Genomic DNA, 17,206 nt, shown 5'->3' on the forward strand with positions numbered 1-17,206 from the left:
GTCTTTTATCCTTGGGGAGACCCTTCTCTCCCCGTGTACCCCTGAGATCAGTACTGCATCCCGGGCCAGCCTCCTCCCAACCAGGTGCGCACACGCGGTGGATCGAAAACTCCAATCTTCAGCTCCTGAAGCTGTTGGCAGAATAGAAACTGGCACTGTTCTCCTTCCCCAGCGCGTGGTCCAGACAGGGTTTTCTCCTGTACTGGCACAGCACCTCCCTTGCACAGCCTCTCGGTCTCCCTCTTCTCTCTCCGCAGAAGGGGTTCCCTCCCCTTCGTGCCTACCCTATTTTAGCTCCAGTTCACAGCCCAGCACCTCTGTCCTGCATAGCTGTCTCCCGCCACCCGTGGAGGTCTTTCTGTCACTGCACGGATCGATTTCCCAGGTGTTCCAGCTGATGTGACCTCACCACAGCTGTGTTTGAGGGATGGGGGCAACCCCGGTCCCCCTGCTTCTCTGCCATCTTAACTCCTCGGTCTCCTGTATTTTTATTCTTAGACTACAAGGACAAATCTGTCATTCAAACCGGGCTCAAGTGCATCACTGCATTTTGGCCTGAGCATAGGCATTTCTCAATGTTGCATTTTCATCTAATGCTCGGCAGACTTCATCTACTACTAAACCATGATGTGATCTGTCATTTTGTATCTCAGCAGGTGACTCCCCATATTCAGAAAGATAACTGAATGTAGACTACCCAGGAACTGTTCAAAAAGTTCAGACGTATTTATTAATGCATTCTAAGTGTATATGATATAAATACATGTGAAAAAGAATCTTTGTCCTAAGAAATAACAGCGCCAAATAGGAATCAAAATTTTAATTGTAAAGAGCGTTACAGTACATATTTGAGAAACTTGACAAATATATCAAATGATGCTTACCTCCAAATTAGCAGTGGAAAGTAAGAATTCCACTTTGGATATTATGGATTAGGTTCTTCTCTAATTTGTACCACTGAAAATATTTCACATGTGGACAAAAAGTAGAAAAATACACCAAGAACTTGGTGTTATAACATCATATTGAGTTGAGATATGCAAGCACATAACTAGTATCAGATTTCAACATGACTTTTACCAGCAGTTCTTGACCTTTAACTGACCTCAGAATGAGTGGGAGGACTTGTAACAACGCAGGTTGCTGAGCCCCACACCCAGAGTTTCTGGTTCAGTCGGTCTGGGGTGGGACTTGAGAACTGCATTTCTAACAAGTTCCCAGGGGATGCTGTCACTGCTGGCTAGGTCAGCACTCTATTCTGACCAAGCCAAAATGGAGTATCACATGATATCAATACTTTTGAAGCAAAGACCTAGTATCTTGGAGAGATTTTTGTAATCTAGAGACATTGACTGAACTCTCTTTAAGTCCTCAGTAGCAACTTTCTGACCAGTTACTATAATAAAACTCAAGGAATTAAAAGCATACCTACTATTACAGTATAAGAGCTCCTACTAGGAGTGGTAGTTGGTTAGTTATTTTTAACGTGGTCGGACAGATGTATTGGCATAAGGGAGTGAGCCTAATAGTCATGGGCGTCAGTCTGTATGTCATACAGATGGAATGCAGAACATTCCATAAGCCATTTAAATGCAGCCTGAGAGAGTTTCAAGCACAATGACGAGCATGGACAGGTAATTCTCAGATGTCTACATGGATCATGCCACCTCCAGTAAGATCTTCTTCAAATATAAAAATATATGAAAAATTGGGATTACCAAAGAAAATACCAAGATTCCTATTACCACATAATGTATTATTAAGTGCCTGCAAGTGCAGCTAGATGGTATTCACAGCAAAGAACCTACAAGGACAATTACCAAAAATAAAATAAATATATTAAGCTTTTATTAAGTTAGTATAATTCCTATGATGGTTAGTATATGTCAGCCATGACTGATGTTACATGTTTCTGTAAGTTTTTATGATCAATATATGGAAAGCATGCAATGCTGAGTTCTTCTTTAGTACATCCTCTAAGACAACACTTTTCTGAGTATCCTCTGCGTTTTCTTTGGGGATGATTCCCCCAAAACACACCGCTTAAGGTTTTAATTTTGTTTGCATTTTTCTTCTGAAATTCTAAAATCTCATGAACATACTGATTGGTATCTTGTGAGGACAATTCTCTTGTCTTATCTGGTGGCAAGTTGGCCCTTTTGTATCTGTACTCAGGCAGTGACAACATCTCCAAACTGTTTATTGCCTCTTCCTCAGGGGCAGAAGTAGAAACTGTTGAGAGACAAGAAAAAAAAATCCTACTTTATTAAAATCTTCCTGTAGCCAAAAAATTAGTTGTAATACTAGAATACTAAAGTCTGCTAATTACTGAAAAACAAGTAACCACATTTTAAATAATAAAATGGCTTTCGAAAGCAATATATGTATTTTAACTGAAATAGCTGTAAGTAGTGTTTTCCTATAAAAAAGCTTAGAAACCTCTGCACATTTTTTATGCGAAAACATTTTTGAGGTATCATTCACATGTCATAAAACTCAGTATTTTAAAGCATACAATTCAGTGTTTTTTAGTGTATTCATAAGGTTATGCAACCATCAACACTGTCTCATTCCAGAACAGTTGTATCACCCCAAAAAGAAGCCCCATGCCCATTAGCAGTCACCCCCATTTCCTTCTTCCTCCAGCCCCTGGCAACCACTAATCTACTCTTCGTTTCTAAGGTTTTGCCTATTTTGGAAATGAAATCATACCACATGTAGCCATTTATGTCTGATTTCTTTCACTGAGCAAAATGTTTTCAAGGTTTATCTATGTTGTAGCATGTATCAGCATTCTATTCCTTTTATGACTGAATAGTTTTCCTTTGTATGGATATACCACATTTAGTTGATCCATTTATCAGTTGATGGACATTTAGGTTGTTTCCACCTTTTGTTTATTATGAACACTGCTCCTATGAACATTTACATACAAGTTTTGTGTGAATGCATGTCTGTAATTCTCTATGCACATACCTAGTAGTACAACTGCTCGTTCATACAACAAATTTGTTTAACTTTCTGAGAAACCACCAGACTGTACAGTAGCCATACTGTTTTAAGAGCTATCATTGATATACTAGGGTTCCAGTTGTCCCACACCCTCATCCACACTTGGCATTTTCCAATTTTGATCATAGCCATCCTAGTGGATGTGAGGTGGTGCCTGCTGTGGCTTTTATCTGCATTTACCTAATGACTAATGATGTTGAGCATCCTGTCATGTGCTTATTGTATATCCTCTGTTTAAATCTTTTGCCCATCTTTGACTTGGGTTACCGTAGTCTCCTCTTATCAGCAATTTCTCTTTCCCTGGTTTCAGTTACCCTTAGTCAACTGTGGTCTGGAAGCAGATGACCCTCCTGACAGAGCATCAAAAGGTCAGTAGTAGCCTGATGCTACATCCCAGTGCCTATGTCATCTACCTCACTTCATCTCAGCACACCAGCATTTTATCATCTCACATCATCCAAGAAGGGTAAGGACAGATAACACATTTTGAGAGAGACCACATTCACATAGCTTTTATTACAGTATATTATTATATGTTATATTTTGTTATTATTAACTTCTTACTGTGCCTTATTTATAAATTAAATTTTATATTAGGTATGTGTGTATAGGAAAAAACAACATATATAGGGTTTGGTACTATCCTTTCAGGCATCCACTGGGGGTCCTGGAGTATATCCCTTGCAGATAAGGTGGGATTACTGTATTTGTCTTTTTTATGCACATCTTATAACTAAGTGGTTAGTGGAAGCCATTTTGTTCTTTGTTGAACTATATGTAAATGAAGAAGTGGTGATGTGCTCAATGAACTGATTGCTATTATACTGCTCTTAACTCAGTATTATTGGAAGAAAATTAAAATAAATCCAAAAGGTAATTAATTGGAGACCTGGTGGATTCCATTATTGCCCTTGGATATCTACTATCTCTTCTAGAAGGATATATTTGCCTATAATCACTGCTGTGGAGCCAGCCCTTAGACATGTTCTGAGCCACATGACTCTACCCTAGGCCCACAGTTGAACAGACTGGAGGTTGTCAGTACCTGACCCCAAAGAAACCAATCTACCATGGTGGCCAGCAATCCATGCCATGTGAAAACATGAGTTGGCCCATTAATTTCCTATCTGTGAACTTATGACTAAGAAGTAATGAGAAGAAGATTAGTGAGAACCAACACTGAAAGGGTACTATGAAGCTTGTCATGACAAGCTAAAGCCATAAAGGAACATCAATACTAGAGGAGAAAGGAAACAGAGAGATAAAAAGAGAGAAGGTGGTTTTTAAAGCTGATGTGATTCCTTAGGTCTTCCAGAGCCTTTCCAAGTCCTTTCCTACATCTTGTTTCTATAATAACTATCTCCCCTACCAGTTTTTCTTAAGGTTACTTAGATAAATTCCTGTCTCTTATAGTTAGAGTCCTATTAGAACACTATTTACTAATTTTGTATTTACATATGTATATACGTATGTATGTATTTTTAAAGTAGGCTCCACACCCAACACGGGGCTTGAAGTCACTACCTTGAGATTGTGAGTCGCATGCTCTACCAACTGAGCCATCCAGGTGCCCCACTAACTTTGTATTTAAAATGCTTAAGCTGACTTGTGGAACATTAAAACTTTAGGATAGATATTAAAGATATTGAACAGTAAGGCATCTAAGACAGATAAATCCGTGATTGAATAAAATGTGTCATAATTAACAGAGGACACTGAAGGGAAAAAGTAAATTAGGTTGTCTAGGCACATTGAAGGAAGAGCTTCCTGTAGAGATGTGCCAAGTTCTGTCACTCAGAGAATAAAAAACAAACAAAAAAACAAAAAACGAAGAAAACAAAACAATAAGAAGGAAAATCACAAGTGAAGGCAGCTAAAGACTAGTTAATGAAAACTACATGTCACATTGGGGAGGGAATTTAATGAGAAACAAGCTGTACTCACCAGAAGACAAGGTTAACACGAGTATTCAGATAAATGGATTTGAAAAAGAGCAACAGAGAGGACCCAAATAGTAAAAAGTTAAGAACTCAGTGAAATACAAAACCCAAACACTGTCAATGTTTAGAAACCCAAAACTGGTTCTTGAAAATAGATGCAACCCTAGCCAGACTAATCAAGAAAAAAGAGATGAAAATGGACAACAACAAAAAAAGAACCATAGAGAGAAGTGAGTTTTTAACACAAATGAATATTATGAATGCTTATACATTTAAAAGTCAAAATGAAATGGATGAATTATTAGAAAAAATACAAGATGCCATAATTGGTACAGAAAACTTAGAAAGACAGACATAGATGGTTTTAGAGGTAGGTTCTACCTGATTTTCAGGGACAGTAAGTTCTAATGATATACAGGTTGTTTCAGGAAAAGAAGAGAAGAGCAATACCTGCCCAGTATCTTTTGTGAACCTCATATATGCTTTCTTCCCAAACTGGATAAGAACAACATGATTTAAAAAGAAACAAAAAACCACATGAGCCTACTTACTTATAAATGTTTATGTGGAAGTCCTAAATAAGATATTAGTTAACTGAATTCATAAACATATTTTACAAATTAATTTAGAAAGTGTTTATTCCAGGAATTCAAAGACAAGTCAATATCCCAAAATACAATTTACCACATTATTAACCCTCCTACTCACTCTCAGTTATGTTTGCTTTCTATTTTAAAGAAAAGGAAAGCAATCGTAAGAGAACTTGCATTTGTTCCCTTCACCATTTTTTTTTACTCGTCTTTAAAATCTGTACCCATATATCCTGCCTTCCTACCTATGTACATAGGTGAGCTACGCACTCTAAAGCCTGCTACTCCATTTATGGACTGGACCTCCCCTCCTCTTCCTGCTCCAAGGTACCACTCCAGCAATGCTGTTCTATACCCTTCATCATCAACTCTTCATGCCTAGTGAATCACTCCTATAAGCACCAAAAAAAAAAAAAAGATAAGAAAAGAAAAATTATTTCTTCCGCTTAAAAAAAGCCCAAACCACTTCTCTTGGCTTTGCTTACCCTACCAGTTACCATCCTGTTTGTTGTCTCCCCTGTGTAGCCAAACTCCTTCATAGTTTTCTATTATTTGTTAATTCCTTTTCTCTCATTCTGTCTTAAACCCTCTCTAATCAGACTTTTGTTCCATTGCTTCACCAAACTTCTCTTTTCTAGGTCGCAAATGATCTCTATATTGCTAATTCAACAACCACTTCTCATCTGACTCACTTTCTTCACTTGGTGTCCAGGACACCACCTTCTCTCTTCTTCCCACCTATTTGTTTCTTTTCTGTCTCCTTTGCAAATACTTCCTCTTCAGCTTTTTAATATTGATGTCTTCTAGGACTCAGTCCTTGGTGCTCTTTTCTATTTACACTTCTTCTCTTGGTGATCTCATCCAGTCCTACGGCTCTGAAAACCATCTATGTACCTATGCTTCCTAAATCCCTGTCTTCAAGTAAGATTTTTTCCAAACCCCAGATTCATATGTTCTACTTCCCACTCAGTGTTTCCACTTCAGTATCTCAAAGTCAATGTGCACCAAACTGAAGCACTGATAGTCTTCCAGATCTGTTTCACCTGAGGCCCTTCTTATCTCAGTTGATAGGAGCCCTATACTTCCAGGTGTTCAAAGCAAAAACTCTGGGATCACATTTCAAAGAAATACTGGGGGGCGCCTGGTGGCTTCGTCGGTTAAGTGTCCCACTCTTGATTTCTGGCTCAGGTTATGGATCTCATGATTCATGGTATCGAGCCCCATGTTGGGCTCTGCATGACAGCATGGAGGCTGCTTGGGATCCTCTCTCCTCTCTCTCTCTCTCTCTCTCTCTGTCCCTCTCCTGGTCACTTCTCTCTCTCTTAAAATAAATAAACATTTCACCAATCATATTGGAATCATTCTTGAGTTCTCTTTTTTCTCGTAGCTTACATAAAACCTGCTCAAATAGATCAGGAATAAAACAACTTCCAGTACCTCCGCTGCTACCATCTCATCCGGCAGCTGTCATCTCGAACACCGCACGGCCCAAAGCAGCTCTCTGCTTCTATGCCTGCCTCCCTACAACCTGTCCGCAACACAGGAGCCAGAGCGGTCCCTTTAAAATGTCAATTAATGTCATTCTTCTTCTTGAAAGCCTGTAATGACTTTACCACTCACAGTAAAGCCAAAGCCCTTACAGTGGTCTAAACACCGTCTCTAGGCCTGCCTATAACCTCTCTCTCTGCTCTAGCCACAAGAGCCTTGCCTGCCCTGTGTGAACAGCACAGAAGTGCATTTGCTCTGCTCATTCCTCTGCCTAAACACCCTTCCCCCAGCTGTCTGCTTGCCTGAGTCCTTTACCTCCTTCTTTCTCAAACCTCACCTTTCCAATGAGCGCTGCCTTGACTACAGTATTTAATCCTATCACGCACCCTCCAGCCGCCCTCCTCCTGATCTCCCTTATCCTGTTTTGCTCTTTTCTATAGTTCTTATTACCTTCAAATATTTACTCATGTATTATGTTCTCTTACTGTGCAATCTCCATGAGACCAGACATCTGCTTTGTTGACTTATATCCCAAGGGCTTACAGCAGTACCTGACCCTTAACAGGTACTGAATAAGTATTTGGTGAATTAATTAGTAAAAGAGAAAAATCATATTAATATGCAAAATGATATCCCCCAAAAGGCCTTAAGAATGTTCAGCCCTACTTGTAATGATTAAAAAAATTGCAACTCCCTTATTTTGGTAAAGTTTATATAACATTATAAACATTATACCTAATGGAGAAATTTAAACGCATTCCCCTTTAAAATTAGGAACATGACAAGACATCACACTATTACTACTGCTTAACACTATAGGACCTGGCCAATGCTAGAAGAAAAATAAAGAAGAATACTAGTGTAAGGTTTAGAAAGGAAGTGACAAAACTATCATTTGTAAATGATAGAATGTAGAAACAAACTCTGAGAACCATTAAGGTAGTTCAGCATAATTACTAGATAAAGATCATCCTGTAAAACTCCTTTGCATTTCTCTAACCAAAAATCACTCAACACAAATACAATTAGAAGGTATTTACAATAGCAACGAAAACAAAGTATAAGGATTTTACAATAGAGAAAATCTCCACTGAGAAAACTTTAAAATTCTAATGATAGAATATAAAAATACTCCACACTTGTTATTTTTAAAAGATACAAATCTTCTTCAAATTAATCTATATATTCCATGCATCTCAATTAAACCTACAGATAGATTTTTATTTTTTTCATTATGCTGTGCTCACCACAAGAATAGCTATCATATGTCACCATATAATGCTATTATAATGTCATTGACTATATTTCCTATGCTGTACCTTTTATTCCCATGACTTAGTCATTCCATAAGTGGAAGCTTGTATCTCCCACTCCCCTTTACAGATTTTGCCCATTCTCTCTACCACCCTTTCCTCTGGCAACTATCAGTTTATTCTCTGCATTTATAGGTCTGTGGTATTTGTCTTTCTCAGTCTGACTTACCTCACTTAGTGTAATACCTTCCAGGTCTACCTATGCTGTCACAAATAGCAAGATCTCATTCTCTGAATGGCTATATAATTTTCCTCTGTGTGTGTGTGTGTGTGTGTGTGTGTACCACCTTTTCTTTATTCACTCATCTATCAATGGACACTTGGGTTGCTTCCATTTCTTAGTTATTGTAAATAATGCTACAATAAACATAGGGGGACATATCTTTGTGAACTACTATTTTTGGGTTTTGGGGGGTAAATACCCAGAAGTGAAATTACTGGATCATACGGTGTTTCTATTTTTAATTTTGAGGAGCCTCCATAGAGGTTTTCACTGTGGCTACACCAACTTACATTCCCACCAAAGTGCACAAGGTTCTTTTTTCTTCACATCCTCACCAACACTTGTTATTTCTTGTCTCTTTATGTTTTTTTAAGGTGTATTTACTTATTTTGAGAGAGAGTGGGATGGAGCCAGAGAAAGGGAGGGCGAGAGAGAATCCCAAGCAGGCTCTGTGCTGTCAGCAGACATACTGATGCGGGGCTCCAACCCACAAGTCATGAGATCATGACCTGAGCCAAAATCAAGAGTCAGACACCTAACCAGCTGAGCCACCCAGGTGCCCCTCTTATCTTTCTGATTTTAGCTATTGTGATAGGTATGAGGTGACATCTCATTGTGGTTTCGATTGGCTTTTCCCTGATGATTAGTAATGTTGAGCATCTTCTAACATGTCTATTGGCCGTATGTCTTCTTTGGGAAAATATCTATTTTGGTCCTCTGGTCATTTTTAAATTGGATTTTTTTTTTTTTTTTTTTGGTCTTGAGCTAAGTTCTTTCTATTTTTTAAACATTAACCCCTTATCAGGTATATCATTTGCAAATATCATCCCTCATTCAGCAGGTTGCCTTTTGTTTCATTGATGATTTCCTTTGCTGTGTAAAAGCTTTTTATTTTGGTGAAGTCCCAATAGTTTATTTTTGCTTTTGCAAAAATATTTTGAATGCCTTAGGAGACAGATCTAGAAAAATGTTTCTCTGGCTGATATTAAAGAAATTAATGCCTGTTCTCTTCTAGGAAATTTAAGGTTTCAGGTCTCACATTTAGGTCTTTAATCCATTTGGAATTTATTTTTGTGTATGGTCCAGTTTCACTCTTTTGCAGGTAGCTATCTAGTTTTCCCAGCACAATTTACTGAAGAGACTATCTTTTCCTCATTTTATATCATTCCTCCTTTGTCATAGATTGACCATAAAAGTATGGTTTATTTCTGGGCTTTCTAGCCTGTTTTTATTGATCTATGTGTCTATTCTTCTGCCAGGACCATACTATTTTGATTACTGTAGTTTTGTAGTATATTTTGAAATCTAGAATTGTAATTCCTCCTGCTTTGTTCTTTTTTCTCAAGGCTGCTTTGCCTATTTGTGTGTGTGTGTGTGGGGGGGTTCCATACAATTTTTAGTCTTATTTGTTCCAGTTTTGTAAAAAATGCTGTTTTGGTAGGAATTGCACTGAATCTGTAGATGTACATTTTAAAAATATTAATTCTCCCAATCCATGAGAATGGAATATATCTCTATTTGTGCCATCTTCAATTTCTCTCATCAATGTTTTTATAATTTTCAGAAGATAGGCCCTTCACCTCCTTGGTTCAGTTTATTACAAGATATTTTATTACTTTTGGTGCAATAGTAAATGGGGATGTTTTCTTAATTTCTCTTTCTGCTACTTCATTATTAGTGTATAGAGACACTACCAATTCTGTACATTAATTTTGTACCCTGCAACTTTACTGAATTCATTTATTACTTCTAATGGTTTTTTGGTGGCGTCTTTAGAGTTTCCTATGTATGGTACCATATCATCTGCAAATAGTGACAGTGTATCTTCTTCCTTACTAATATGGATGGCTCTTACTTCTTTTTCTTTTTCTTTATTTTTTAATGTTTATTTATTTTTGAGAGAGAGATGGAGCATGAGCAGGGAAGAGACAGAGAGAGAGGGAAGCACAGAATCTGAAACAGGCTCCAGGCTCTGAGCTGTCAGCACAGAGCCCAACACAGGGCTTGAACTCATGGACCACGAGATCGTGACCTGAGCCAAAGTCGAACGCTTAACCGACTGAGCCACCCAGGCGCCCCCCCATTTAAAAAATTTTTTTTTCTTATTTATTTTTCTTATCTGATTACTGTGGCTAGGACTTCCAGTCCTATTTTGAATTAAAGTGGTGAGAGTGGGCATCCATGTCTTATTCTTGATGTTAGAGGAAAATCTCTCAGGTTTTCACATTTGAGTATGAAGTTAACTCTGGGTTTTTCATACATGGTCTTTACTATGTTGAGGTATGTTCCCTCTAAACCCACACTGTTGAGAGTTTTTATCATAAATGATGTTGAATTTTGTCAAAATATTTTTCAGCATCTGTTGAGATGATCATGACTTTTATCCTTCATTTTGTTCGTGAATCATACTGATTGGTTTGCAAATACTGAATCATCTTTGAATTCCCAGAATACATCTCATTTGATTGTGATGGATGATCCTTTTAAGTATTGTTGAATATGGGTGCTAACATTTTGTTGAGGCAGATGGATTTTCTTAATGCTTATTTATTTTTGAGTGGGTGGGGCAGAGGCCTGAAGCAGGCTCTGCGCTGACAGCACAGAGCCCCTTGTGGGGTTTGAACACACGAACTGTGAGATCATAACCTGAGCAGAGGTCTGATGCTTAACTGACCTAGCCACCAGGCACCGCTTAGCAGATGGATTTCTTAAGAAAATTCAATGCACTTACTGTTAATTATATAGGGAAGAATAAAGGTTGAGAATTAGTGAATCTTAAGGGGAAAAAAACATTGAAGATGTGCCCTCCTATAAATGACATCCTACAGAGTCATATCATTAAAAAACAGTATAGTAATTGTACATGGTCAAATAGAAAGACCAATTAAATAGAATAGGAAACTCAGACAAACAGTAAACAAAAAAGGTAGGTCTAGAAGTCAATGGAAAAAATTATTATATAGTTGGTGGTATCAAGAAAATTAGCTACTTTTGTAGAGAAAAATAAGACATCTTGAAAAAAACTAAGATAGTAATGCTAGCCAGAACAGACCAAAGCAGTCTCCAGAAGAATTAAGAACCTAATGTGAAAAGTAAATCTATAAAGTGAACAGAGGGACAGAAAAGGACCTCTAAAGTAAAATTTCAGAAGTATGAAGAATAAGGCAAAACACTTATTGCCTAATTATATAAAAATTGAGGTTTTCTGTCAAGCAGCACCAATAGACAGATGACAGAATAGGAGAACATACTTGCAGTATCTAAAGCCAACAGCTATTGTGCATAGTACAATGACTCTTAGAAATCAACTAATTCAACTCCAAATGAAAATTATATACAGAAAACTTTAGGGGGAAAACCCCCCAAAGACTAATGTATATATGAAGAGGTGCTCACATCCAGATCAAGTTAAGACAAAAATAAGATGCCATTTCATCCTATCACATGGAGAAAAGTAAAGAACTGTATAATGCTAACTGTTGGTATGAACATGAGAACACAGGAGCCCATGAGCACTGATGAGTGCAATGGTAAATTGGTGCATCCATTCTGCAGAGCAGTCTGGCACACCTCAAGCAAATGCAGCATACACACGTTTTCTTACATAGCAATTTTACCCCTAGGTATATATCTCTGAGAAATGTTCACACAGTTCCTTAACGGAGCATATGTCGTGATGTTTGTTCACTGCAGTGTTATTTATAGTGGCAGGAAGTTGAAGGCTATTTAAGTTAGGTGCTCACTGCTGAGAGAATAAATAAAATGTCGGGAATGTGTATAAATATTATGGAGCAGTCTGAAGCATTGTTCACAAATACTATGAGATAGATCTTTAAAACATTTGTTAATGTTTATTTATTTTTGAGATAGAGAGACAGAGAGACACAGAGGATGAGCTGGTGAAGGTCAGAGAGAGAGGGAGACACAGAATCTGAAGCAGGCTCCAGGCTCTGAGCCACCAGCACAGAGCCTGACGCGGGGTTCGAACTCATGAACTGTGAGATCATGACCTGAGCCAAAGTCAGATGCCCAACTGACTGAGCCACCCAGGTGCCTCAAGAGATAGATCTTTAATACCATTTCAATATATTTTAAAAATACACCACACAATAAATAATGCACAAGTTGCAAAAAAAGTATACAAATATAAATACACAATTTGGAATGGTTGCCTATGGGAGGAGGAGAATGGGAGTGGAGAAAGGAGATAGCAGAAGACTAATCATCTTCCAACATACTGTGTAATGTACTTATGTGTACCATCTATGTTCACTATTCTGTAAACTTCATAAGGGGAGGAGCCTACACTGCTACCTGAGGAAAACTCTTCACCTTTATATTCCAAGCACCAAGAAGCATACCTAGCACATGACAGGCACTCGAATTTTATTGAATTAATATATAAAGAAGGGGGTCCTGCACAGCCCATTTGTGATAATGATATCTAAAAAACAAACAAAAAACAAGAATAAATGAATGAAGACCAAGAATAGGGGAATATGACCAATCTAACTGGAATAGGTGTTACCGATTATGAAAAGCTAGTGACAACACATTCATAATTTCACCTGGCACTAACAGCTGGGAAGTACCATACCCAGTCAGAATTTAGAAATATGATGTTAGCTTCATGATGCCACATTCTGGGGTAGGTCTTGGAGCCATGGCCCATACATACCCTCAAAGATCCACTATTGAGAAGCGCACACAATTTCAGATTCAATTTATGTATGAATAGCTCTGAAAAAGGGCATTTAAAAAATGTTTATTTTTGCAGGGGAGGAGTAGAGAGAGAGAGGGAGAGAGAAAGAGAGAGAGAGAGAGAGAGAGAGAGAATCTCAAGCAGGCTCCGTACTGCCAGTGTAGAGCCACAAGGGAGACTCAGTCCCATGAAGCACGAGACAATGACTGGAGCTGAAATCAAGAGTTGGATGCTTAACCAACTGAGCCACCTAGGCGCCCTCCAAGAAGCATTTTTTAATATCAGTGCACCAAACTATCTTTCCCTATGTCGGAGTCAGATAGATCATCAGAAGATTAAAATTGTTGGTAACTGACTTGATCTAACATAGAAATGTGTCCTGCTAGTACAAGTTAAAGTTAATCAACTGTTCAGCCACATTCAAACGGACAGAAATGGCATAATTATACATTCTCTATTTGGAACACATACCTCTCTACAACTTCTAATTATTCACTGGAAATTAACAGGATAGACTGAATGTCATCTTTCCTAATAGATTAATAATTTTTAAAACTTTGGCACAAATTCAAGAAAGATATATAATTTTCACTCGTGGAATTTGAGAAACTTAACAGATGAACATAGGGGAAGGGAAGGAAAAATAAGATAAAAAATCATAAGAGACTTTTAAATACAGAGAACGAACTGACGGTTGATGGGGATGGGAGTGGGTTAAGTAGGTGACAGGCATTAAGGAGGGCACTTTTCGGAATGAGCACTGGATGTCATATGTAAGAGATGAATCACTGGGTTCTCCTCCTGAAGCCGAGATTACACTGTATGTTAACTAATTTGCGAATAAAAAAATGAACTCGATGCAAATTCATATTGATAACTTAAATCCATTTTTCACTCTTCCACACATTTTAAGACAACTGTGGCTTTACTGCCACATGACATTTCCACTTCAGAAAACTGTCTTTTACATAGTTCTCACAATGACATGTTTACATGAGTAAGACAATTCTAAAATGTGGTAAGATACATTTTAATTTCCAACAAATCTTGTTTCACGGAAACTCCCTTTTCATTGAATTAATAGCATTTATTCCTCCAGGGTAGTGTGAATAATACCTGAAACAAAGGAGTCATTAATCAGCTCTGAGTTTTAAAGTTACTCTTGAAAAATTTAATAGTCTTCAGAGCAGGCTTTGATGAGAAAAGGGATTCCAAGTTCTTTTTAAATAACAAACCCAAGCTTATTGGGGCACCTGCCTTGCTCAGTCGGTTAAGCTTCCAACTTTGACTCAGGTCATGATTTCACGGTTCGTGGATTCCAGCCCCTGAGTCGGGTTTTGTGCTGACAGCTCAGAGCCTGGAGCCTGCTTCGGATTCTGGGTCTCCTGCTCTCTCTGCCCCTTCCCCGCTTGAAGAATCATCTCTCTCTCTCTCTCTCAAATAAACATTAAAAACATTTAAAAAAATAAATAAACTCAAGTTTGGATGTCTGAATGTAAAATTTTGACTACAGTATAGGTAGTGAGAGCATCAGGCATTTCTGGGAGCATGTAAAAATGTGGACTGCTAGGGCCTCATCCCAACCCCTACTGATTGAGAACCTATCTATTGACAGCTTTTGTTCTCCAAGAGAATCATATGCGTGTTAAAGTATGGGAACCACTCAATTAAAGTACTGGAAGGCTGGGGAGAGATACTTCTTTCATTATAAGAGCAAAATAAAATGAGTTTACATGTATGTAGGTTTGGTGGTAGAAAATGATCCAAGATTCAGTCTGGTCGTTTCTGTTATTTCTGTATTTCAAAGTTTTTGTCCCCTTAGCAGCAATAGGAAGAATGGAATAAGTTCTGTTCATTCACTCATTAAATAATAAGTTAACAAGCACCTATGATGTGGGAGGCTACTTGTTTCAGTCATCCACAGGAGGGTGTTTTTTGGGCACAATAGTCCACCCCTTTCCTTAATTTCAGTAATCTTGACTTTTTGCAAAATTTGTCCAAATCAAATTAAATTAATTGAATTACTTTAAAGGCAATAATTTCAATGACCCTGTGCTATGGACAGCCTATACATAAAATGTATTTTCTTTTAAAATGGCAAACCACGTTGATACTAAAATGTACAACTACATTTGGAAGAGAACAGTGGATCTGAAACAAGAATATTCTTCCTAAAGACTGCATAAAAGCATTAAGTATACATTCAGCATGTATTAAGCACATAGTGTGTGCCAGGCCCTCTGCTCGGCATTTCAGATAAAAACATGCATGAAATAATCCCTATAATATGGTATGGTATACTGGACTGGCCTTACGGGATGAGACTCCTGCAGTCAGCGCTTAGGAGAACTTTGTGTTTTTCATAATGCTCTATTGTTGCGGTCTTGAAAGTCTCAAAAATTTTTATCTTATAATTGAAGTGTTAAGTACTTTAATTTTTAAGTGAAGTCTGATGGGACAATGGACCATGTATGTGAGCGGAGGAGATACAAAAAAGGGGGAAAAACTCTTTACTTTAGTACCTTCGATGGCCCTATCTTGCTTCTGAACAAGGCGCCCTGTATTTCTATTCTGCACTGGGCTGGGCCGATCGTTGGGCCGGTCCTGATGATGGTCAGATAGATCTACGTGTTAGACATCGTGGTGGATGGAGAATGGAGTGAGAAGCTATGAAAGAGTCAGTGATGATCTCACAGGGAAAATGAAATTTAAGAGTTTTTGAAAGAGTTTGTCAGATGACAAGTATACTCAGCTAAGGGAAAGCTAGGGAAGAAGTAGCATTCTTATATAAATGTATTCATTTATATGTGCATACTTATTTCCTCTCAGTTAAAAAAAAAAAGCTTCATTGTCTGTTGCCAATATACTGGCTTACAAAATTTTTTTATTTTTCTGGGTGCTAGGCACAAGTTCCATTTCCCGAGGAAGCTCCCTGCCTGGCAGAGCGAATCTGGGGGAAAGAAATGTACAAGGATGAACAAACACGCCTTTGGTTTGTATTTTTACCTGGGTTTGTGCCTCTCGCCCAGGCTGGGAAAGTGGTTTGGGAGCTTTCCAGCCGGTCGGGGATGAAGGTCTCGATCTTCTCATCGGCCTGGGGAAACAGTGGGATTTTGGGGGTTTCCTCCTTCAAGAAGTGCCAGCTGACATTGCCACAGAGTTTTACGATTTCCTTCATGAGGTGCCTGCCGCACAGCTTCCTAGCTTTGCTGATGTCGCTCAGCTCANGAAGCGGGAGCGGCGAGGCGGCCGCCCTGCGTGGGCTCTCGGAGCCAGGTAGGTGGCGGGCTCTGGTTCCGAAAGTTCGTCGTGTGTTGGCGTTTTTGCCCTCCCCTCCAGAGGGACGCATCCGTGACCCGTGGGGCCCCGGTTACCCAGTAAAATCAGAAAAGGGGGTGCTGCTTCTAGCGGAGTGCCTTTGCCGCCCTTTTGCCCGGTTGGTCACGGGGCGTCGCTCCCTCAGAAACACGTTCTCTCGTCACCCCGCGGGTGTGGACTTCGGTAGTAAGTTCACGTTGATTCGTGCGCTTGTTTAATAACGTCCGCCCCCAAGCCGCACTCAGGCTTGTTTGCTTCCCCTTGTGCCCCGGGGGTGCGCTTCCCCAGCCCGATTCCGATTCCGGGCGGCCTGAGGAGACCCCCGCCCGCTCCTCGGGAAGAGCAGCTGGAGGCTAATGGGCTGCCGTCGGGGGAGATGGCAGAGGATTGTTGCCAATTTGTAGCTAGCCTGCGACAGGGGCCCCTACGGGGTTTGCCTTCCAAGAAGAACAGTGTTTTGCCAAACTCGGAGGGGAGCGCGGGGAAGCGCAGCGCGGCGGCTCCCCGTCCTTGGTCCTCTCGGAGAAGACGGGAGCGGATTCGTGCGTCGGCGCGGGAGGATGCAGTGCCGGCCAGCGGGGGGCAGTCGGGGACCGTGCGGGAGGAGGGGCGCGCGGCCC

General features: G+C 39.4%; 1 protein-coding gene across 1 annotated transcript; it reads right to left on the reverse strand.

The window, feature by feature from the left end:
- Nucleotides 1–1,826: 1,826 nt before the first annotated feature.
- INSL6 (insulin like 6) lies at nucleotides 1,827–16,617 on the reverse strand. Its single transcript, XM_077759304.1, has 2 exons — nucleotides 16,275–16,617; nucleotides 1,827–2,232 (listed from the first exon to the last, which is right to left on the reverse strand). Exons 1-2 carry the CDS (start codon nucleotides 16,615–16,617, stop codon nucleotides 1,877–1,879), a joined length of 699 nt encoding a protein of 232 aa, XP_077615430.1. The 3' UTR covers nucleotides 1,827–1,876.
- Nucleotides 16,618–17,206: the final 589 nt, after the last annotated feature.

The sequence above is a fragment of the Crocuta crocuta genome, unplaced genomic scaffold (genome assembly GCF_008692635.1).
Source record: "Crocuta crocuta isolate KB4526 unplaced genomic scaffold, BGI_CrCroc_1.0 scaffold41, whole genome shotgun sequence".
Classification (NCBI taxonomy): Eukaryota; Metazoa; Chordata; class Mammalia; order Carnivora; family Hyaenidae; genus Crocuta; species Crocuta crocuta.